Genomic DNA, 23,492 nt, shown 5'->3' with positions numbered 1-23,492 from the left:
CTTCTTTTTATTTATCCTATTCCCAATTCTTGTTTATGGATCCCCGTACCTTCTCTGAGTAGGCTCTTCCAAAGCATTTCCTCTTGTCAACCATCAACCGTTCATTGCCTCGACTGAAACGGTGCATGTGCCCTTGTTACCTACGAGTGGGCCCATTATCCAAAGAAGACTCCACCCGGTGTGATCGCCGCCAGTCACACACGACGATTCGGCTGGACCCACTGAAAAAGAGCAGAGATAAACCCACGCGACTGTTCCGAATCCGGTTAACAGATAGAGATTCTTAGAGCCTCGGGGAAATTCTGCCGCTGAGCCCGCCCGACCTCAAAATTGAGAGTATCTCTCATTTCTCTTCTCCTCACCGTCTTAGCTCTAAATTCCTTCTTTCCCCTCTATCCAAGTGCTGCTCTTCAATATGCTCACCACCAACGATCTCCCGGCCCTCGATGTCAACAGCTACGACTATATCATCGTCGGCGGAGGCACCGCCGGCTGCGTCATTGCCGCTCGCCTGGCTCAGTACTTGCCCAACAAGCGTGTTCTTGTCATCGAGGGTGGTCCCAGCGACTTCATGGATGACCGCGTCCTGAACCTGAAAGAATGGCTCAACTTGCTCGGCGGCGAGCTGGACTATGACTACCCCACCACTGAACAGCCCATGGGTAAGCAATAAGCAATTCATCGAGGAATTCGAGAAGCTGGGGTTCTGACCTCCTAAAGGTAACAGCCATATCCGCCACTCCCGCGCAAAGGTGCTAGGCGGATGCTCCAGCCACAACACTCTCATTTCGTTCCGGCCATTTGAGTATGACTGCCGCAACTGGGTGGCCAAGGGTTGTAAGGGCTGGGACTTTGAGACCTTCACCCGCATCATCGACAACCTGCGCAACACCATTCAGCCAGTGCATGCTCGCCACCGCAACCAACTGTGCAAGGACTGGATTCAGGCTTGCTCCACCACTATGAACATCCCCATCATTGAGAACTTCAACGACGATATCCGCAACAAGGGTGAACTGACCGAGGGTGTGGGCTTCTTTAATGTCTCCTACAACCCGGATGACGGCCGTCGCAGCAGCGCTAGTGTCGCTTACATCCACCCCATCCTCCGAGGCGAGGAGAAGCGACCCAACCTGACCATCCTCACCAACGCCTGGGTCTCCAAGATTAACATCGAAGGGGACGCCGTCACTGGTGTCAATGTGACCCTCCAGTCTGGTGTGAAGCACACCCTACGTGCGAAGCGGGAGACTATCCTGTGCGCCGGGGCGGTGGACACTCCGCGCTTGATGATGTTGTCCGGTCTGGGCCCGCGCGAGCAACTGTCTTCCCTGGGTATTCCCGTGGTCAAGGACATTCCCGGTGTTGGTGAGAATCTGCTGGATCACCCGGAGAGTATCATTCTCTGGGAACTTAACCGGCCTGTGCCCGCAAACCAGACCACCATGGACTCGGATGCGGGAATTTTCCTGCGCCGTGAACTGCCCAACGCCGCCGGCTTTGACGGCCGTGCCGCCGATATGATGATGCACTGCTACCAGATCCCCTTCACTCTCAACACCACTCGCCTGGGATACGACGAGCCCGTGAATGCCTTCTGCATGACACCTAACATCCCGCGTCCGCGCTCTCGTGGTCGCCTCTATCTGACCTCGGCTGATCCAACCGTAAAGCCCGCACTAGACTTCCGCTACTTTACCGACCCGGAGGGTTACGACGCCGCGACTATTGTGGCTGGCCTCAAGGCAGCCCGTGAGATTGCCCAGCAGTCACCATTTAAGGACTGGATCAAGCGCGAAGTGGCCCCTGGACCCAAGGTTCAGACTGATGAAGAGCTGTCTGAGTACGGCCGTCGCGTGGCCCATACTGTGTACCACCCGGCAGGTACCACCAAGATGGGTGACGTGGTTCGCGACCCTCTGGCGGTCGTGGACCCCCAACTGAAGATTCGGGGCGTGAAGAACGTCCGCATCGCCGATGCCGGTGTCTTCCCGGACATGCCCAGCATTAACCCCATGGTCACCGTGCTGTCGATTGGCGAGCGAGCGGCCGAGCTCATTGCCGAGGACGCTGGCTGGACTCGCTCGCAGCCCCGTCTGTAGACCCTTTTCTGTTTCTTTCTTTTGTTTCATGAGATGACGGGACATGTTTGTAAGAAAATTTTTGGTTTCTGTTGTCTATTCTAGCATGTGAGCGAGCAGCGCAAAGCCCCGTCGGATCTTCTGCAGACTTGGTTTGCCTCTCGGAATCCGCCAGGCGTTGGGATTTATGAAAAGGAGAGAGGTATATATATATTTATATTTATCAACGACACATTTTTCAACAAACCATTTCATTCGAAAAATCGAAAAATGTTTCCATCACTGAGGTCTATCGAACTGATCATGCACTGCTAGTTTACACCGAAGAGATCATGCCACAATTAACGCCCGCAAGTTCCGACTAAGCCCCCCGAAATTGCAATGCGCCTACAGTCGGTTAAATGACAAAGAAAAAAGAGGAAAAGGAAAAGGAAAATGCCCATCCACTTCGAATCCGATCAAATCGCCTTGTCTGTGTCGTGGATCTTCACCCCCAACTTCCATACCTGATCAACTGTCAAGGTGCGGCCCGAGAAAGGATCGTCGTTTTCACCCAGCACCACCAGATCGGCATCCGCGCCGCTTTCCAGAGAGCCCTTCACACCCTCCAAACCCAGCAGGCGTGCCGGGGTGGCGGTGACGGCATTGATCGCCGCCGCCGTGGAGGAGCCAGACCAGCGCCGGAAATTATTGACACACTCGATGAGAGTGGCCGAACTCCCGGCGATCTTGTCGGAACCCTCCAACGTCAACCGGGCCCCGGTCTTGACAATGCGCTCACCATTGGTCCACTCGTATACTCCGTCCGGAAGGCCGCACAACTTCATAGCATCCGTTACTAGGACCAGGCCGTCTGGGTGGGCATTGTACGCGATCTTGATGGAGGTCGGGTGCAAATGAATCCCATCGGCGATCACCCCGTAGTAGGGGCGACGGCGCTCACTCTGGCCCAGCAGACCAAAGATGCCCGGATTGCGGTGGTAAAAGGGTCGCATGGCGTTGAACATGTGAGTGATCATGCGAGCACCCTGGTGTGTCGCGGACACAGCCTGCTCATAGGTTGCGTCAGAGTGGCCGATGGAGTAGATGATGTTGCGCTTGGCAATCTCAGGAATCTGTGCCATCATGTTGCCGACTTCGGGAGCAGCGGTGACCATTTTGATCGGGCTGGCGGTGGTCAGGTTGTCTGCGCCGTAGCAGTGAAGCAAATCCTCAAAGGTCTGCGCCGCACGAAGTACCTCGGGCTTGTGGACGCCGTTGCGGCCAGGGCTGATAAACGGTCCCTCCACATGAGCGCCCAATGACTCGGCGCCATCTTGCGCCGGGTGGCTAGTACCGGAGGGACCGAGAGATGGCAGGACCTGATAAGGAGGCATAGTTAGTCTCAAGGGAAAGGTTTCTTTATTTCCTGTCTGGTCCAGAGCTATCTACCTTCCAATACACATCTGGCGTCGAGCTCACTACTGTCGGCAGGTAGGAGGTGACACCGGTCCGGGCCAGGCCGCGGTTCACCATGCGCAGGCCCTCATCATACTCCTCCTTGGTATCGCAGGGCACAGAGAAATCAAAGCCCTGAGCACCGTTCAGCTGGACGTCAATCAGACCCGGGGCCAAAATGCGGCCACCGAGGTCGATGACCTCATCGGGAGAGAGATGCAGCTCATAGAAGGCCTCTTGGTCCTTGAGGATCTTGCCAGTCAAAGAGTCAATCCAGAGATCTTGCTCCACCAAACTCGACCCACGCACGAGGCGGCAGTTGGTGAACTTGGTGATGCGTGGGGTAGTAGTTTTGCCGGGCATGGTGACTTGACAGGGAAAGGGAGATAAGAGAGGGAGAGAGAGGGAGAAATGGAGGGGGGCAAAGAGCGGGTATAAAGAGAGAGGGAGATGATGTAACTCTATCCTCGGCTCAGGCAGAATTCAGCAACAATTGCTTTTGTGACATTCGGCATGCCGACGTGGTACCTTGGCCCTATAGAGGTCCCCATAGATCCACAGTACTGTAATCTATGTGTCTGTGTATGTAACCCGCAGTACCAACGCCCCGTACGGTATGGTAACCCCCGCATGCGGAGAGTCGTATCCGATCCGCATGCGACACTGTCGCATCTGCCCTTTTTCTAAGGTTCGATGGAAGCGCTTAAAGCGGGGGAGATTATGAACTCCCATACAATTCCATCTCGTAGTGCTTTCCCACCGGTTTTCTCCATCTTTTAAACTCCCTCCCGTTTTAATGTCGCATTATGCCGTCGGTTATCGGTGAGACATCGATAAGCTAAAGTAGTGTGATTCGGCTAAACCCCCTCCAGGATTAATTATAATTAGTATGGGGGATTTCATCGAATAGTTGAAATCCTTCGCTCCATTTTTACGCTTGTCTTATTGCGGCCATTCCTTAGGCCCCCCGATCTTCGATTTCTGTTCTCTCATCTTACTGTGATTTAATCATTCGACTTTCCTCTCCCCTCCCCCCCCCTTTTTTTTGGCCATATTCTCTTATCGACAGATCTGCTCTACATCTCGAATTGAATTACTCTCATCATGGCAACTCCTGTGCCTGAACACGCCCCGGCCCAGGAGATGCCTGCGGAGAAGTACATTCCATCGACGAGTCAGGATCCGGAGCCTGCTATGGATCATGCGGTGGTGGGGAGGCCATGGATGTACAAGCCGATGTTGAAAATTGGCACGTGGAAACTTCCTTGGTTTGCTTCACCTGAAACGCAGCTGGTTCTCGTTTCATTCGTCTGTTTCCTCTGTCCGGGAATGTACAATGCTGTCAATGGTCTCGGTGGTGGTGGCCAGGTCGATGCGACCGATGTGAATAACTCCAACACCGCTCTATACAGCACTTTTGCCGTGGTGGGATTCTTTGCCGGCTCGATCGCCAATCGCATCGGCCTCCGGCTCACTCTTTCCCTCGGCGGTTTTGGATACTTCCTCTACGTTGCGGCTCTTCTTTCCTACAACATCAACCGAAATGCGGGATTTCTCATCTTTTCGGGAGCCTTGCTCGGAGTCTGTGCTGGCCTGCTGTGGTGTGCTCAGGGCGCTGTTATGATGAGTTATCCGCATGAGCATGAGAAGGGCAAGTACATTGCCATCTTCTGGGTCATCTTCAACCTGGGCGGTGTCATTGGTAGTTTGGTAAGTCTCGCACCGTGATATCTCGTGGGAACTATCATCCTCATTGCTGCAATAGGTCCCACTCGGTCAGAACATGCATAGCACAGCCGGCAATGTCAACAACGGCACCTACATTGCCTTCCTGGTGTTGATGGCGGTGGGCTTCGTTCTCTGCTGGGGTCTCTCCGATTCCAAGTATATCATGCGCAAGGATGGCTCGCGGGTCATTGTGATCAAGAACCCCACCTGGAAATCGGAGTTTCTTGGTCTATGGGAGACCCTACGCGACGACTCATACATTATTCTCATGTTCCCCATGTTCCTGGCTAGCAACTGGTTTTATGGGTACCACTTCAACGCTGTCAACCTCGCCTACTTCACCGTTCGCACCCGCGCCTTGAATAGTCTCCTGTATTGGCTCATGCAAATGGTCGGTGCCTTCATCTTTGGCCAGCTCCTGGATATGAAATGGTTCTCACGTCCGACCCGCGCCAAGATCAACTTTGGACTGCTGTTCCTCATCACCATGGGAATCTGGGGTGGTGGATTTGCCTTTCAGAGACAGTACACCCGCGGCTCAGTCAAGCCGGATACTGATTTTAAAGATGGGAACTATATCGGCCCCATGTTTCTGTATATGTTCTATGGCTTTTACGACGCCGCCTTCCAGACCTGCACCTACTGGTAAGTTATTGGCTCTGAACTTGCATTTATATGACTCGTTGGGGTTGCTAACGAGCGAGACAGGTACATGGGCTCCCTCTCCAACAACAGTCGCAAACTTGCCAACTTTGCCGGCTTCTACAAAGGAATCCAATCGGCTGGCGCTGCCGGAATGTGGCGGTATGTGATTTTCCTTGTCTGTGTTGCACTCTCTCGACATGACTGACAGAAATCTTTTAGCCTGGATGCGATAAAAACAGCATACATGACCGAGTTCGCTTCCTGTTGGGGTCTGCTTCTCGGCAGCATGCTCATTGCTTCGCCCGTGATCTTCTTCAAGGTCAAGAACAGTACCGATGTCGAAGAAGACCTTCGCTTCTCCGACGAAACTACCGCAGACGTACTAGGCGACTGCCCTGACAATGTGTCTTCTTCCGAGAAGCCTCAGTCGCAGGAGAAGAACGAGGCCACCAAGGCCTGAATGACTGGCGAGAATATACCATCTACCAGTTTTCTGTATTTCTACCATGATACTGCTCTTTCTTGTTACCCTCATTAATGTATTCCCAACCCTTCACGATTCGCCACGACCACATCTGCATTTACGAGGCATGATTTCTTTGTCCCTGTGGAATTGAAACTCCTAAAGTCCATTTTTCTCTCGCCACGGTGGCATTTTCTGTGTTTTCGCAGTCGCGAGCGGCGATGCTTGAGTGGCGGTATTTTTGTTTCTTGGAGGGGTTATTATCAGAGTAAAGTCGCAGTATATAGCTTAGAAATGCGAGAAGGCGGTGTTCGATTGACCTAGGGAAGTTTCGAGTGTTCGAGTTGTATACAATTGTGTTTGTTTATGGCCAAAGCCATTAATGCGCGGGAGTCCAGCGCGTCCCCCAGCCGGCTTAGCGTTTGTTTACCCGGCAACCCCAACAACAATCGACCTTCCGTACACAAACAACTTCAATTCTTCACAAAATCCCATCATGTCGAATCCCCTCTCCCCTCTTTCGCCCTCTTTCCAAAATGCGCGAGGGCTCTCTCCAAAGCCTACTTCCTCGCCGTTTCTCCACAAAACCATTGACGAGCCCTCTTCAACTGCCATCCCATCGAGTCCGCTGAAAAAGCCATGGACGCATCACGACGAAATGCCGAACTCTTACGATAACGAGAACTTCAAACTCAATGACCAGAACGAGAATGACGAGATCAACGACGGCGACTCCTTCCAAGAGGGCGCGAGTTCGCCGTTCCGTCCTGATGGGCGCGAAGATACGGTGGACTTCCAAAAATTGCGCGAATTGCAACAAGCCTCGCCAGAGCCAGTTCGGCCCTCGGAGCCCCTAAACTTCGAAGAGCCGGCTAGCTCCCCATTCTGTCCCGACGGTAGAGAAGATACTGTGGATTTCCAGAAACTACAAGAAGTGCAGCGGATGTCGCCTGACCTGGGAAAACGGCTCGCTGTCGAAGAGCCAGCCAGCTCCCCGTTCCGCCCCAATGGGCGAGATGACACCGTGAGTTTTCAACAACTTCACAATCTACAGCCGGGGTCACCGGGTCTGGATAAGCAGCCTTTGGGGGAGCCAGAGAGCTCACCTTTCCAGGCCGATGCCAAGGACGAGACAGTTGATTTTCAAGCACTGCGCGACATCCAGCGAGAGTCTCTCGGTTTTACCAAGCCACCTTCTCCTGTAGCTTTCGGCCCGCCTTTCCAAAGAGATGACAAGGAGGATACCCTTGATCTCCACAAGGTGCGCCAGGCTCCTCGCGCATCTCTTGAGGTGGATGGGCGACTCTCAGTGGCGGCCACCCCCCGGAAAAGGTCGTATGATCAGACGCCACAGGACCAGGGTGAAAGTGAGCAGATGAATGAGCGATGCAAGAAGGGTATGGTGAGTCGGACGGAGGGGCCCGAGATCCACGTCGATCTCGAGGAGTCCAGTATCATTCATAATCAAAGCATGGCCTCGACCACCAGTGCCACTCAAGATCGCTCTACAATCGCCAATAGCGTGATGGAAGACAAGCGCAACGAAGGAATGAGCACAGTGCTCCATGAAGATGGGGATAGCGGGTTGGCCGATAAAGAAAACCTCTGCCACCCTGGCGCAGATGAGAATTCGATGCTTGACGACGACATGCACGACTCGAAGGATGATACTTGCCTAAGCACCTTTTCTGCGCTGCCTGACATGACTTCATTTGCCAAGTTGCGCGCTGAATCGCCGCTCAAGGCGATGCGTAGCAGTGTCGCTCCCAGTCCCACCCTTGGGACAGACATGCGACAGCGCAGTATCGACCCGGCCACTCCAAGCACAGCGCGGCGGCTATATCGGGCCAGTGCACTTCTTGACTACAATTCACAAGCGGGGTCGCCCACCCCGAGGCGCAGAGGCTCCCGAGATGCTGGACACCCAAGCGAGACCCCTAATCTGCTTGATTTCACTGATCAAGTGAACTTCTTCCCTCGTGCATCCATGCAACAGAGCGCCCGCTATTCCCCTTCCCGGCGGTCACCTTTACGAGCTGTCCGGCAGTCCCTTCGGTCTCCGTCCAAGCTGTCTCTCTTAGATTTTGACATCCCACCCGCGCCGACGCCTCGGTCCATTCCCACCATTACACCACGGGAATTGGAGTCGCTCAAGTCGGGCTTCTCGTCTGAGATCTCATCACTGAAGGCTGCTCTGAGCGGAAAGGAGGCTGAGGTCGGCAGTCTCAAGAAGGCGGTTGCAGATGCAGAGAGACGGGTGGGTGAAGCCCTGGAAGAAGTCCGCAATGAAGCTGCTCGGAAGGAAACGCTGGAGATTGAGCAGGCTGAATGGGAGCGCCGAGGCAAGGACATGGAAAGTGTTCTGCGATCTGTCCGGGCTGAGTTGGTGGAGGGAGAGCAGGAGCGAGACCGCCTGGCCAAGAAAGCCGAGGAGGCCGAGAAGAGCAAAGAGCAATTGGAAGGCAAAATTGTCGAGCTCGAAATCCAATTGACCGCAGCGCGTACCTCGGGATCAGCCCCCGTCGACGAGTCGCACCCGGTCTCTAAACCCGCCGAGGAGACTGCACGAGAAGTCCAGGATGCTGTTGAGAAGGTCGCACGCGAGCTGCACACCCTCTACAAGGGCAAGCATGAGACCAAGGTTGCTGCGCTGAAGAAGAGCTACGAGGCTCGTTGGGGGAAGCGCCTGCGCGAAGCAGAGAACAAGGTCACTGCCGCACACGAGGAGAACGAACGCCTCAAGGCTGAACGCGACACCGCCCATTCCGAGTCCATGGCCGCGGCCAACACCAGTCTGATTGCTCGCGAGCATGACGAGCACGAAACCCAGAAGCGTGTCCTGGAAGCCCAGATCAAGGGTCTGCAACAGGAGATGGCGGCCATCAAGGAAGACAGTGAGCGACTCCGTGGGGAACTCAAGTCTGAACGGACCGAAAAGGGCGAGCTTGTCGCTGCCGTTGACGAGTGGCTAGCCATTCAGCAGAGCCAGCCTGCCCCGGCCCAGCACGACCGCGAGCCCTCGGTCTCTTCTTCTGCGCAGCTTGACGAAAATGACCGTCCACTCTCGATCGAGCCCATCTCCGAGGATCTTCATCGGAATATCGCTCACTCTGGATCTGGGGCCCCTCGGGCGCCCGCCACCGCTGAAAAGAGAATCCCACGATACGGTGTTCCCGGGGGACACCCGCGTGGTAATAGCGGCGGCAAATCTGGAATTGCGGTTTTCACACCCGGTCGCGGGGGAATCATGAGCTCGATTGAGCGAATGGGTCGCGGTGGTGCATAAGCACCCCTTGAGAGAGTGAACAGCTGTTGGATGGTTCTTTCTAGTTATTTTTTTTTTGGTTCTGTTGACTCCTGGCCTGTTGGATTTACGTTTTTAATGTTTATGAGTGTCATTCTTGATTCCCCTGTCAGCCGATGTGATTCGACTGTGTTCATGAGAAAGTCTTTATTGGAATGAATTAATCGACTTGATCCAGTGTGGAATTTCTCGTAGATGCCAAATGCTTTCCAAGGTTGTATACAACCAAGTCAGCTGACCGGCAATTTCGGGCAAACACGAAACCGCCACTGTCGCCCCCCCGGATTCCCTCGATTGCCACACTTTCGCGGGGTGCCGAGTTTGCCTTCCGAGGGGGCCAAGATTGCCAATTCAGGACCGATGCCCCTTTCGTCCGGGCCGTTCGAGGGTTGACCCACGAGCCTCTTTCTTCATTTCCCAGTCATGCGGTTGGTTGATGTCACGGATGCGATCGTCACCGACCTGTGATACAACCGGTCTTGTGCTCGTGGAGGGCGATGCGCCATGACGATGTGGGGGGGGGGACACTAACACTTTCCTTTTGCAAGGTGCCACCAGTGGAATTTGCTATAAGCTGACAGGATGAAGTAGCAAGAAGCATGGCCATCCTGTTTTCGGCTGTCTAACGTGGGGCCCCGTGCAAGGATTATCAAGATGCCCTTCATTCAACCAACATCTTACGGCCAGAAGTCCGAGAGAGTGCGGGGGGCACTCCGCAATCCTGCAGCCCTGCACCCTGACATACTTTCGAGGGTGCAATTCGCATGTCCACGAGTAGTCACACTATCCTTGACCAGGGTTCTATGGCAAAAATCTTCTCCCCTGGAGAGAGACTGGAAGCAGAACTTTAATGGACAAGTTCAATGGACATTCGGAAGGCATCCTCGGTACCCGCAGAGAATTATTGAAGCCAAGCATGAACCCCAGGATATTATATTATTCTTTTTTTTTACTCGTCAGACGGGCAATGCCGGGGGAAGCAGCCTCCACTGCGGGAATAAACCAAGTGGGCTTTGGTGCACACTTCATGAATCGCCCCGCAAATGACCGTGGCCCTGATGTTCTCCACTGAAAGAAGACCAAACAACAAAAAAAAAAAACCTGTCAAGATTTTTTTTTCCTGTTGGGGATATATCTCCATAGATGGCATGGGTGGTATTTCGATGTTATTTGAACCTCGATTGGAGGATTTGGGCTGGAGAGAAGAGACGCATAGATCTAGGAAGAGTGTGCATTCCTCCGATCATCGGCATTTTCCCAGACGCTAGTAATGAAACGTTGAAAACATGCGGGATATTCGAGAGATATAAACGATATGCTCACAAGAGGTCCAGACTCTGGAACTCCCTAAAAAACAGCTCCGCTTTTTCTCCAGTTCTCCTTTTCTTACGTACTCGAAGGGGTTCCGTCGGATTTCGGGGTTTTCTTTGATTAATGTTGATGACTATAGAAAAATATAGCAGTGTTGAATGAAATCAATACCAGAAACTTATCCATGATTCCAATGCATACCTAGTACTATTAAATATTAAAATATTCACACATTAAGATATTCATATTATGAGTGAACACGGAACCGGCCCCGAGTAACGTGACCGGGCCGAGGATGACGCACGAAAAGGCGTCCGGGGGATCGTTGCCTTTTTCAGTCATCATGGCCGGTCCCATTGGGCAGCGCAGTGAGTGAGTGGATCTCCCCCGTTCATGACTCTGGGACTTGCGGAGGCACAGTCCATCATCTACTTAAACACTGCCTGTCCCCGTGCGCCGATTTTGCTTCGGGGGGACGACATTATATATTTAAAAAAAAACCACCCAAAAAAAGGATCCATCTCCACTCTCATCTCAACCTGGGGTATTTCTTTTTGTTGCGTTCTCAACACCCCACGCGACAGTAGCATCTATATCGCCCTCGTTCAATTCGAATGTCCTCCCGGTCACATGCACAATGAGTAATGCCACCGCAACCATGTCCGAAATTGATTCAGGAAAACGCAAAGCGTCGGCCGCTGGACTGGGTCATAACCGCCCCGTGAAGAGACGAGCCTCCAAAGCATGTTGTTGCTGTCGGGCCCGCAAGGTCCGTTGCGACGTCGTGGAAAATGGCTCCCCGTGCACGAATTGCCGACTCGACCAGGTCGAGTGCGTTGTCACGGAGAGCAAGCGAAGAAAGTCAGCTTTCCAGTTTTTCCCTTTCTTCTTAATCCAAACTAGCTAACACGCATGTTGCTCGCCCAGGAAGTCTCGTGTGGACATGGAGAACAATCATGCCGAGTCGGCCGGCGAAGCATCCGAGGAAAATCCTCTGCAGAGTTCGAGCCATGGGCTGCCGGACATGGCGCCCACGTCTCCCTCGCAGGCCTCTGTTGACGTGGACCATGGACAGCACATGCCGCACCTGTTGTGTTCGTGCCCATCTTAACCCGTGGAATCAATGGAATCCTCACTAACTCATTCCCAGACCAAACCCAGGCGCATTGCATCGGCTCGGACGACCGCTATCGTCGCCGCATGGCTCCTAACACCGCCGTTCCTGCGACACTTCCTCTCGCCAACGTCACTTCGCAGATCCAGCAATTATTAGACCCGTCTTTTGGCAATGTTCGAGCGGCCAATAGCTTCCTTCCGGACTACATTCGCGGTTTGCCCACCCGTCTGCAAAAGGAAGACATTGACTATCTGGCCACCAAGGGCGCCTTGACCATCCCTGATGTGGGTCTGCGGAACGAGCTGTTGAAGAGTTACGTCCACTACGTGCACACGTATATGCCCTTGCTGGACCTGGAGGAATTCCTACAAACCGTTGTCTCGAATGATGGGATCCATCGCATTAGTCTTCTGCTGTTCCAGGCGGTCATGTTCGCTGGAATGGCTTTTATTGACATGAAACACTTACATGCCGCTGGCTATCAGACTCGCAAGGCGGCCCGCAAGATCTTCTTCCAGCGAGCTCGACTGCTGTACGATTTCGACTATGAGGTGGACCGCATCTCCTTGGTGCAGTCCCTCCTGCTCATGACTTACTGGTACGAGACACCGGATGACCAAAAGGATACCTGGCACTGGATGGGAGTCAGTTTGTCCCTAGCCCACACCATCGGCCTTCACCGCGATCCCGGGAACTCGCGAATGGATCTGCGCCGCCAGCGGATGTGGAAGCGTATCTGGTGGAGCACATACACCCGGGATCGACTCATTGCGCTGGGTATGCGCCGGCCCATGCGGGTCAAGGACGATGACTGCGACGTGCCGATGCTGACACTGGACGATTTCGAGTTCCACTCTTTCTCGCCAGAAATTGTGAGCATGGTCGGAAACTCGGAAATCCTGCAGAACGTGAGCCACCAGCGGGAGCTGGCCCTCATGTTCATCGAAAAGGCCAAGCTTTGTCTCGGGGTCAGTCATGTGTTGTCGGCCCAGTACTCGGTGCTGAGCCACAAGTTCGGTGGTACCATGGAAACGACCATGATGCTGGTTCCCAAGAAATCCACCGCCGAGACTTTTGAAGTGCGACGCTGTGATCAGGAACTGGAGGACTGGCTGGCCAACCTGCCCGTGGAAACTCAGTACACACCGTCCGGCTCGTCGAAACTATCCGAGGCAGACGAAGTGCTGCATTCACATCGCGCGCTTTTGAAAATGGTCTACCTGACCACTTCCAGTGCCCTGCATCGTCCGCAGGTTCTCCCCGCCATCCCGTTCCCGTCCATGGACGCTGAGCTGCAGGATATGTCCCGGAATAAGGTGCGACATGCCGCAGTGGAAATCACCAACATTGCCCAGGATCTGCACACTCTGGACCTGACGCGATACTATCCGACCACTGGCGTGACGGTGCTCCTGCCCGCCGTCATCATTCATCTACTGGATATCAAGTCCAGCGATCCGAGTGTGCGCATGACCAGCCTCCAGCGCTTCTACCAGTGCATGCGCATCCTGCAGCGCCTACGTGAGATCTACGCCTCTGCCGACTTTGCCACCTCGTTCCTAGAGGCCGCCATCCGCAAGGCCGGCATCCAGCTCACCGTTGCCCCCCAGGACGTGCAGTCCTCCCGGCCCCGACCCCAAGCCCCCAACACTGACCTCTTCGATGCGACCTCACGACCCAACACTCTGACTCCTCCACCCGATTCTCTGGCCCAAAAGATTCCTGACCTGACCTACCCCAAGTCGACGATCACGGGCTCTACCGGGGACCTACTGGCCTCGACGCCGCCTCAGTCAGATGGCAGCGAAAACGGCAGCACCAACAACCTCAACCCCAATTTCCTCAACGCAGATGGTTTGACTATGCCAAACCTGGACTCGTCAGAGATGAGTTTGACAGAACTGATGGACTTGGCCAACGATGCCGAGGTGACCCAGAACGACTTTGACGCGCTGATCAACTTTGATGACGTCGGCAATGATTTCTTCGCCGCCGAAGATTCCACCAATGCATCAGGAACCGCGGCCCCAGAGAAGAGCTATGGGATGGATGACATGAACGTGATGGGCTTTGATCCCGATCCTAAAGCGATCGACTTTGCCGATCACGCTGTCAATCCCGAGGCAGCTTCAGCCGAGGCTCAGACACGGGCCGGGATCACGACCGATTTGGACACGGAACTCGGCCTCGGTCTGGATGAATAATTTCGGGGGTTTATTTTGTCCTTTTTTTTTCATTTCTGACAGCGGGACCTTTTTGACCATTACTGTTTTATTACGACGGATTTCTTTTTCTTTTTTTCTTATTTCGAGATGGGCGTTTTGGGGTTAAAAAGAACCTCCGGGATCGGGCGTGACGATGGCGGCCTTTGTACTTGGTGATAGAGAAGAACTATCAATCATGAAGCAACATTCCACTGTAGGATCATACATACAAGAGCTACGGCCACACATCGTGTGGGTTTTGTCTTGGCCCCCAGGGTTAGAAGCAGAAATTCATTAAAAAATATAGAGAATACACATAAAATAAGTATGATAGTTAGATAGAGAGCTATGAAAGTATGCTTGAATCACCACAATGACCACTTTGGCATATGTAAAGGGTCCAGGTAAGCAATAATTAAGCAATAATATAGCTGGGGTCCACCAGATCGGCATCACATGCATTCCTTTGCTGCGACGGGAGTTTTATGATTTTTATGAAAGCGACCAACTTTCCAGTCCGACCCTGCTGTGTCCTTTCTTGGGTCTCCAGGGCTCTTTCATTTCACAGAAGCCCCCTCTTCCACTCCCCCAGTGGACCTTGCTTCGTCGATTGGAGCAGACATGCACCTGCGTCGGCTCTCTCCTCTTTGACCCACTCTGCCAATGGTCCCAGCCCAAATGTCGATCTTTACCCCCTCTTGAGGGTTTATCGCTTCAATCGCCTGTCTTGGTTACTCTGCCAGACCCCAGTGGAGACTCCTGCGGAACCCCGATAGTCTCTTTGTCAAGAGCTTCCCTCGTATTGGGGATGCACGCAACCCCCTTCCCCTTTCCCCCGGAGCTCCAACGGACATGACTGAAAGAGGGTCCCCCAGCAATCACTGTCGTTGGTTACTCGAGATGTACCTCCCCCCGTTGAGGCAATTTCGAATGTCGATTGCGCGAAGATGGGTCTTTTGGGTCTCTCATACGACCCCCCCTTATCATGCTGTGACTGGTCTATGCTTGCCATTGAACCCAACTCTTGGACCCTTCCCCTCACTGGGGGTTCACTCGCCTATTGCTATAATAATCAAGAGCCCCGATCGACGGTTCTCCAACACCCCCCTCATAGTGACACTACACGCACCATCGAGACACCATGCGCATCATTAGCTGGATCCCATTGCTGCTGCCTCTGGCAGCAGCTCGCACTGTGCCCTTCGAGGCTGAGATTGCGGGATTCCATCGCCGCCAGCTGCCCAAGGAGCCGACGGGCGTCAAGACCCTGAAGACTGCGAATAATGTCACCATTCGTTACAAGGAGCCTGGCAAAGAAGGTGTCTGTGAGACCACCCCCGGGGTCAAGTCTTATGCAGGCTACGTCGATCTCTCGCCCACAGCACATACTTTCTTCTGGTTCTTCGAGGCACGCCATGACCCTGAAAATGCGCCCATCACGCTGTGGTTGAATGGAGGGCCGGGAAGTGACTCACTGATTGGCTTATTTGAAGGTAAAAATAAATAAAGAAACTCCATTTGAATAAATTAGCTCTACCGATTCAATTGCTAACGCAGCTGGGATATATAGAATTGGGCCCATGCCATGTCAACAAGAAAAATGAAACCTACCTCAACCCTCACTCGTGGAATGAGGTTTCCAACATGCTATTTTTGTCTCAGCCCCTCGGCGTTGGTATGGCGGTGCCTCCTTATCTTATGACATCTGTAGTTGAGCACTTGCTCATTTTCTCCAGGTTTCTCCTACGCCGACAAGGCACCCGGCTCGCTGAATCCCCTCACAGGGGCCTTTGAGGATGCATCCTTCGCCGGAGTCCAGGGTCGCTATCCCGTCATCAATGCTACGTTAACTGGTAAGAGGTAGATGGCTATGGTGGATAGACACCCGAGCTAACAGGTCTCGAGATACCACTAATCTCGCTGCCAAAGCTACCTGGGAAGTGCTGCAGGGCTTCCTTGGTGGTCTGCCCAAGTTGGACTCGAAGATCAAGTCCAAGAGCTTCAATTTGTGGACAGAGAGCTATGGAGGGTGAGCGATGCACCCCTATTGCAATTGATCACGCCCTTACTAACTGTTTTTGCAGTCACTATGGTCCAGCTGTAAGCATTCTTACCCCTGTTATCTTTCTCTTCCTAGTTAACAAGGCTAGTTCTTCGACCACTTCTACGAGCAAAACGAAAGGATTGCCAATGGCACCGTGCACGGTGTTAAGCTCGACTTCAACACCCTCGGAATCATAAACGGGATCATCGATGAGGCCATCCAAAGCAGTCACTATCCCGAGTTTGCCGTCCACAATACCTATGGCATCAAAACTGTGAGTATGGCATTGGTGCCGCAATAGAGGATCATACTGAGAGAAAATTTACAGGTCAACGAAACGGTCTACAACTACATGAAATTCGCCAACGAGATGCCCAATGGATGCCAGGACCTGGTAGCAAGCTGCAAAAAGACCAACCGCACCTCGCTTTCGGACTATGCACTCTGCACTGAGGCGACCAATATGTGCCGGGATAATGTCGGTATGTGATCCTTCTTTGAATGCTTCGTCATTCGCCATGTTCTAACTACGATTGGTTCCTGTATAGAGGGTCCATACTACGTCTTCAGTGGCCGCGGCACCTACGACATCCGCCATCCATCGCAAGACCCAACCCCACCAGGCTACTACACAAATTACCTCGCCAAGGACTCAGTTATGAACGCGCTGGGCGTCGACGTCAACTACACACAATCCAACAACGAGGTATACTTCGCCTTCCAGCAAACAGGCGACTTCGTGTGGCCGAATTTCCTCGAAGACCTCGAAGACATCCTCGCTCGCCCGGTGCGCGTAGCCCTGATCTACGGCGACGCAGACTACATCTGCAACTGGTTCGGCGGCCAGGCCATCTCGCTGGCCGCCAACTACACGCACAGCAAACAGTTCCGGGCCGCCGGGTACGCGCCGTTCGAGGTCGACGGAGTCGAGTTCGGCGAGACGCGCGAGTACGGTAACTTCTCGTTCACGCGCGTGTACGAGGCCGGCCACGAGGTCCCGTACTATCAGCCCGTTGCGGCCCTGCAGCTCTTCAACCGCACCCTGAATGGCTGGGAGCTGCCCAAGGGCCAGAAGAAGCTGACTGCGCGCTTTGGGTCCAAGGGCCCGGCTCGTGCGACTCATACTCAGTCCTCGGTGCCGTTGCCTAGCTCGACTGTGTTGAAATCTGCTGCTGCGGGGCAGCGGTGATTGTTGTTTCTTCTGTTTCATGGTTTTTGGTGCCTCAGACCATCAGCACAGTTCGCTTGTTGCGAGATATATATAATTCATTCCAATTGGAGTTAATGCCCAAGTCATAGTTTGGCATAATTGACATTTAGTCCATATTTTATCCATCTGCCAGCTACCTAGTTATTGACAAAGTATATTTAGAGAGCAAGAGCTAGTTCGATGTAAACGGAGGAACGAATCTTTCATTATGATATCTAATCGCCAAACGCCATGCAGTATAGTCGCCAGAAAAACACCCAATGCTGTACGAAACCAAGGCAAAGCAAAGAAAAATACGAAAGTCTTCCAAGTGCCGAGAAGCTCTTTTAGAAAACCATGTCCCAAATAAATGTGACCCTATCGAGGTCAATGTAGAACAGCATCTGTAGTTTAAGCCGACGGCGATGCTGCCTCTGCACAGCTTCCCTCCGAGGCAGGATCAGCCACGACGATGTGAACTGTCTCCTTGCGCGGTTGCTCGGGAATGGGAACGTAGTGGCAGGGCGCGACAGGGCGGACGGTAGCAGACGAGTATCTCTTGCGCTGAATGAACCAGAGCTGCAATGCGCCAATCAAGGCCACAAAGCTGCTCCCCCACCACGCAATAGCTGTGCAGCCAACCTCCGCTCCGGTGCTGTACAGGAAACCGGCTACGGGAGGAGAGACGGTGCGGGCTGCGGCTCCGGCAGAGGCTGCGAGGCCGTTGATCTTGCCCATCACGGAGTCTGCAGGGCTGGCCTGTTTGATCAGGATCAGGAGAACGGGGTAGTCGATGATTGAAAGGATGTTTCGAACAATGAGACAGGCATAGATACCGACAAAAACGAGGTGACGCGGCAGGAAGACCAGGAATGGGACCATGAAGTAGGCAATTGGGTGGAGCACTGTCACCAGGACGAACAGGCGCCATACTCCGAGGTAATGAGCTAGAGCCGGGAAGATAACGCTTTGAATCACGAGCGCGATGATGCCGTCAGTCGACATAATCATGCCCACCGTCCGAGTTGAGAGACCGACACCCCCGGGGACATCAAAGAACGAGTGGCGGAAGGCAGAGAGGCCCTTGGTGTTCTTATCCTGAAGAAAGATAGGCAAGAGGTGGTCGTAGGTCATCGAGTGGTAGGTGAAGATAGCAAGCGCTATCACGAGCATGGTGACCTGCCAGGTGAAAGCTTTGGGTTTCTGCGGCTGTTTGCCAGCGAGCAACGAACCATCGGTCTGCACATTCCAATTCTCATCCTCCTGCAGACGGACCTGATTGAAGGTGCCGTAAGACTCCGCTCGAAGGTCTACCCCTGCATTGGCGGTTGCCCCTGAGGTAGCTAGGAGGGGTTGCTCTGCTGACGAATGCTCGAAAAACTCGTGGGAACTGCCGGGCTGCATGTCCGGATGGGTCTCCTGCAGGAACAGCCAGCTGCCGACGATGCTAAAGAGAAGTAAGACAGAACAGACGAGGTTCGGCAGAAGGTAAGGGAATTTTCCAAAAAGACCATCAGGAGGAAAGACGGAGGGAAAACCTTCTGAGGGCTTTGCAAGCAGACCCCCAATGGCTGAGATGATTTAGCACCTTCCGATTTGATTCCTAGAAAGAAAATTGTCTCCTTACCTGGTCCAATGATGGTTCCAATTGACCAGACGAAGGGCATGACAGCATATGCCCGAGCTGCATTTATTGCGACGTTAGTCGGTGATGCGTCGTCCATCAGAACTGAAGGGGACTTACGCTCATGCTCCGGTCTGTTCACAAGCTCGCCGACCATGGTTTGAATCACACCGATGTTTCCATTCAGTGCGCCCCCAAGAGCTCGGCTAGCAAGAGCAACCCAGAAGTTTGGAGCCAGGCCCACCAGTAGAAGAGAGACCATGGTGCCGAAGCAGCCGGACAGGAGGATGGGTTTCCGGCCCAGCCGGTCTGAGAGACCACCCCAGAACATACCGGTCAAGGCTTCAGCGAGAGAAAAGGCCGAGATCAAAATGCCAGCGTAGAGGGAGGCATCATTGCCGTTCGCCATCTGGAAATCCTTGACCATCACCCAGGAGTAGGGGAAGATGGAGGTCAAGGCGATGGGTTCCGCCACACGACATATTGCTGACACCAGGTTAGTGATCGAACCATGACTATCAGAGGCAGAGACATACCCAAGAGGAAGAGCTGAGCGGTTGGGAAGCTGTCGTCGGAAGAGATGGGAGATCTTGCCTGCGGTGTTAATACCATCGTCCTTCAGAAGCGTCCAAGATCTTACGGCAATCCGGCCCCGCAGTGTCGAATCCTGGTGCTTCTTTTCTTTTCTTCTTTTGATGTCTTTCTTCTCTCTCTGTGGGTGTGCACGTGAGACTTGGTCTTGATGAAAATTTATCTTTTAGATGTTCGGGTAGTGTTGGACCCTGGCAGTGGAGCCGGGTGGGGATAGAATTTTTTGACTGGGGAAATCCTCGACAGGATTGTAATCGGATAGATAGAATGGCCGATAGCAGACAAGGAAATAGCACGAGATGAGAGGGGAAGATGAAGGGGAAGAGGGAAAAGAAGAATAAGAAGGATGAGAAGGAAAAGAAGGAAGAATGTCTGGGGGAGAGAGAGGGGAGATAAGGGCGAGAGGGGCGTATTTCTATTATGTACAAACTCCGCTCGGGACTTTTCTACTACATCGCGATGCGACATACACAGTGATTTATTGAATCTTCTACATTACCTGGGGATATATTATATACTCCATTATTCTTAGAACATCGAGATGATTATTCGACATCGCCAGCATCTATTCAATCGAACAACAGTCCTGCAAAGTTTGCGGGTGGCAAAGGTACCTTTGTACCTGAATGCTTGCCTTGGTACACTGTGGTATATGCACCTCGTTATTTCTCTACACCCAGGAAGCCCTATGTACATTGTTATATATATATCTCTCTCTGTCTCTTTTTTTCTTTCTTTCTTTCTTTTTTTTTTTTTTTAAAAAAAAAGGTATCCAGTCGTCCCCACTTAGACTGCCTTTAATACCCTCTCGCCCAATCACCATCAACCCTCGCCAACCGTTTGATCTTAGTCCCTCGTAGTACATCTGTAGATCTCCTGGGTCCCTGCGGAGCCACAAGCTTAAGAATCCCGAGGTTAATCCAAATTGAACACACGAGGCACTTGATCAAATTCGCTAGAGGGGTGAAATGTAGAAAACTAAAGGTCTATCATTGTAGCGTGGAGGATAAGAAATGATACGGAGATAACCCGCCATGGAAGTATGGGGGGAAAAAAAAGAAAAGAACCAAGAAAGTGCACGAAAATGCCATCGCCACTTGTGTCAAATCCACCCGCTGCGCCGGCTAATCCATACGTATCATGCGGTCCGGATGAGAACCAAACACCCAACAAAAGAGAAAGACAATACAAAACACACAAAATTCATCACGAGGGAGCCTCGGGGTGTGGCGTAGGATCTATGATCTCGACAGAGCGGGTCTCAAGCTCCTTGGGCGAAGTGCTGTGGTCACCCTGCAGGGCCACGGAAGGTTCCAAACCGGGCGCCGCTTCGGATTTGATGGCGTCGACCGGCGGTTGGTGGACCGACGGGGCTGCGTTCGACGATGAGCCCTCCGCACGAGGCTGGCCAGAGGTGTCCTCGACATGCTCGGCTGATTCGTCACCCTTGTCTTCGTCACCGATGATGGCGGCCAGACTGCGGAAGTTGAACATCGGTTCGACAGTACCTCCCTCACCACTGACGTGCTCCCCGGAACGGTCATCCGCATTGGTTTCCGGGACCGACGAGAAAGAGGATGCACTCGACACATGTCGCAGATGAGATGGTCGCGACGGTTCGGCAGCGCTGGACGGGTCGGCGGATGGGACGGCAAGGGTTGCATCCACTGGATTCGCACTCCCCGAAGAGGCGGGCAGTGTCGGATCGGCAGCAGGAGATGTGGATGCACGAACAACTTCCTTGCCTTTGCTTGCCAGAGACGGTTCCTCCCCGATCACGGAGGATGAGCTGCTGGTAACCTTGCCCGGCACGGGCTCACTGGAGGCGTCCAGAGCGGAGGTGCTGGCATTACCGCTATACAAGCCCGTCTTGCGCGCCACCTTGTCTGCCCTTTTGGTCTCTTTCTCTCTCTCTTTCTCCCTTTTTCTGGCTTCCTTCTTAACCTCTTTCTCCTCCCGTTTTCGACGCTCTTCTTCACTGGCTAAACTCAAACGGATAGCCTCCATCATCATCATTTCCTCCAAGTCCTCGATTCGGGTGCGCCGGGAACTAGCCCGTGGCGGCGCTAAATTGCCCGTCCCTTCTTCAGCCGAGTCGGTATCAGGTCCCGGCGCACGTGGAGGTGTTCGGTCTGCCCGCTCCGTCAAAAAAGCCAATGCATTGAGGGCTGGAGAGCCGGTCCGGCCGGCCTGGCCGGCCTGGCCCGCTGAGTCTCCCGTAGCTCTCCGCATGCCTCTCCGTCCCAAGCCAAACCCACGCGAGTCACTACCAGAGGCGCCAGAGTTCATGAGATACGCTGCTGTGTGAAGAGCAGTCGCGGCTGCAGACCGACGCGCCGCATGAGCTCGGGCGTTGGCCAATTTCTGGGCCCAATCCGGTCGAACCTTGTCCGTCGTGACCACGGCAGGGTCGTTGGCGGACAGCGATGTCGCCCGGCGGCGGCCCAGAGCGGTAGGAAGATTTCCCGATGACAACGAGGACGTGGACGACACAGGAGACGTGATGTTGGGGGACGGACGGGTGTTGGGGTCAGCCACGTAAGTCAGGCCACGGCGGAACGGCGGCGGGGCATATATCACTCCAAACTCCGGCTGAACGCAGAAGGGACAAGCAGAAGGCTCAGAGGTAAGCTGTGTTTCGGCAGACTCGGCATTCTCCCCCTCGGATGGAGGCGGAGCATTGGGATCAGGCTCCCCGTGCTCCGCAGGGTGGGGATCCGGGCGCTTGATTTGAACAAAGCATTCAGAACAGATGGGCTGGTCGCAGCATCGGGTACGGTTCAAGTATGGCGGGTAGTAAAGGAAGCAGATGGGACATTCGCTGGAGTCTTTGTATAGGTAAACCTCAATCGGTTGCCCATTGACAAAGGGATCCTTGGGAAGGTGCAACTCCCGCGGAGTTAAATCGGTCTGCGAACCCTGTTTGGACGTTGTTAAAGCAGCCAAGGTCTTCGCCCTTGTCCGAAAGAGTGCCGAGGTTGATGTGCCGGATGCGACCGGGGAGGTTGCGCTGGGTAATGACTGGGCAGGATTGGAGGACTGTGATACATCAGAGTTGTAGGAGTGCGACCTCGACGTGATCGGAACCGTGAGATGCTGGATGTTGGTCACGTCCGATGGCTCGTTGGGCTCGCTGGTTTTGGGGAGCTTGTACTCTAATTCGGGCGGGATGTCATCCGGTGGAGGGATGGTCATGCCTCGGGCGGCTGCCATAAGTTGATGCTCAGCCCATGATTCGGAGAAGTCGTTCAAACCTCGCCAGAATGGGGCCAGTCGACGTTCAATCTACTCCCCCTCGTGGGTTAGTATCCGGGAGGTGCGTGCTTAACCAAGGGATGATCGCCACAGGCCTACCATCAACTGCCGGACCACTGCTTTGTTGAAGTCCTCCGTCCCCACATACACTCCTTGTGTTACCAGGTAGCCTCCATCCACGTGCTCTTCTTTCATACTGCGCTCTCGCTCCTTGAGCCGGGCGGCCCGTTCCTTTTCTAGGCGGCGCGCCTCTCGCTCCTGCTTCGTTTCCCGCCGCTGCTCGAGCGTTGCCACATCTCGTTCGTGACTACTCCCGATGCCCAGTAGAGAGAGGTCGGGTCTACTGCCCCGTGTCGACCGCGAACCAGTCTGATAGGGCACCCGCCCGGGAGTATCGGAAGCGCCTGGAGACCATTGATGACTTCGGCGACGCAGCGGAGCTGTTGATCGCGATTCCTTGGTCTGCGAGTTGCCCATGTCAGATGGCGGGGGCGGGGGG

General features: G+C 53.7%; 8 protein-coding genes across 8 annotated transcripts; 5 read left to right on the top strand and 3 right to left on the bottom strand.

Annotated features, from left to right (window-relative positions):
• Window positions 1-415: 415 nt before the first annotated feature.
• NUU61_007080 (GMC family oxidoreductase) lies at window positions 416-2,102 on the top strand (the record flags this gene model as incomplete). Its single annotated transcript, XM_056657605.1, has 2 exons — window positions 416-662; window positions 721-2,102. The coding sequence occupies 2 exons, from the start codon at window positions 416-418 to the stop codon at window positions 2,100-2,102; spliced, it is 1,629 nt and encodes a 542-aa protein (XP_056510405.1).
• A 437-nt stretch (window positions 2,103-2,539) lies between these two features.
• On the bottom strand, window positions 2,540-3,881 carry NUU61_007079 (N-acetylglucosamine-6-phosphate deacetylase; the record flags this gene model as incomplete). Its single annotated transcript, XM_056657604.1, has 2 exons — window positions 2,540-3,442; window positions 3,513-3,881. The coding sequence occupies 2 exons, from the start codon at window positions 3,879-3,881 to the stop codon at window positions 2,540-2,542; spliced, it is 1,272 nt and encodes a 423-aa protein (XP_056510404.1).
• A 741-nt stretch (window positions 3,882-4,622) lies between these two features.
• Window positions 4,623-6,351, top strand: NUU61_007078 (unc-93 family MFS transporter; the record flags this gene model as incomplete). The annotated part of the gene is made up of 4 exons (XM_056657603.1): window positions 4,623-5,228; window positions 5,284-5,891; window positions 5,955-6,050; window positions 6,111-6,351. The coding sequence occupies 4 exons, from the start codon at window positions 4,623-4,625 to the stop codon at window positions 6,349-6,351; spliced, it is 1,551 nt and encodes a 516-aa protein (XP_056510403.1).
• A 499-nt stretch (window positions 6,352-6,850) lies between these two features.
• Window positions 6,851-9,640, top strand: NUU61_007077 (uncharacterized protein; the record flags this gene model as incomplete). Its single annotated transcript, XM_056657602.1, has 1 exon — window positions 6,851-9,640. One exon carries the CDS (start codon window positions 6,851-6,853, stop codon window positions 9,638-9,640), a length of 2,790 nt encoding a protein of 929 aa, XP_056510402.1.
• A 1,987-nt stretch (window positions 9,641-11,627) lies between these two features.
• Window positions 11,628-14,290, top strand: farB1 (putative C6 transcription factor (Ctf1B); the record flags this gene model as incomplete). Its single annotated transcript, XM_056657601.1, has 3 exons — window positions 11,628-11,830; window positions 11,897-12,063; window positions 12,120-14,290. The coding sequence occupies 3 exons, from the start codon at window positions 11,628-11,630 to the stop codon at window positions 14,288-14,290; spliced, it is 2,541 nt and encodes an 846-aa protein (XP_056510401.1).
• Window positions 14,291-15,431: 1,141 nt separating this feature from the next.
• NUU61_007075 (S10 family peptidase) lies at window positions 15,432-17,523 on the top strand (the record flags this gene model as incomplete). The annotated part of the gene is made up of 8 exons (XM_056657600.1): window positions 15,432-15,783; window positions 15,861-15,965; window positions 16,027-16,143; window positions 16,196-16,319; window positions 16,375-16,390; window positions 16,441-16,608; window positions 16,663-16,816; window positions 16,883-17,523. 8 exons carry the CDS (start codon window positions 15,432-15,434, stop codon window positions 17,521-17,523), a joined length of 1,677 nt encoding a protein of 558 aa, XP_056510400.1.
• Window positions 17,524-17,934: 411 nt separating this feature from the next.
• NUU61_007074 (MFS transporter) lies at window positions 17,935-19,759 on the bottom strand (the record flags this gene model as incomplete). Its single annotated transcript, XM_056657599.1, has 3 exons — window positions 17,935-19,094; window positions 19,151-19,633; window positions 19,684-19,759. 3 exons carry the CDS (start codon window positions 19,757-19,759, stop codon window positions 17,935-17,937), a joined length of 1,719 nt encoding a protein of 572 aa, XP_056510399.1.
• Window positions 19,760-20,944: 1,185 nt separating this feature from the next.
• On the bottom strand, window positions 20,945-23,470 carry sip5 (Sip5p; the record flags this gene model as incomplete). Its single annotated transcript, XM_056657598.1, has 2 exons — window positions 20,945-23,023; window positions 23,093-23,470. The coding sequence occupies 2 exons, from the start codon at window positions 23,468-23,470 to the stop codon at window positions 20,945-20,947; spliced, it is 2,457 nt and encodes an 818-aa protein (XP_056510398.1).
• Window positions 23,471-23,492: the final 22 nt, after the last annotated feature.

Source organism: Penicillium alfredii (genome assembly GCF_028826965.1).
Source record: "Penicillium alfredii strain IBT 34128 chromosome Unknown utg000009l_segment0_segment0, whole genome shotgun sequence".
In the NCBI taxonomy this organism is placed as follows: domain Eukaryota; kingdom Fungi; phylum Ascomycota; class Eurotiomycetes; order Eurotiales; family Aspergillaceae; genus Penicillium; species Penicillium alfredii.
This window is presented reverse-complemented; position numbering and strand designations above follow the sequence as displayed.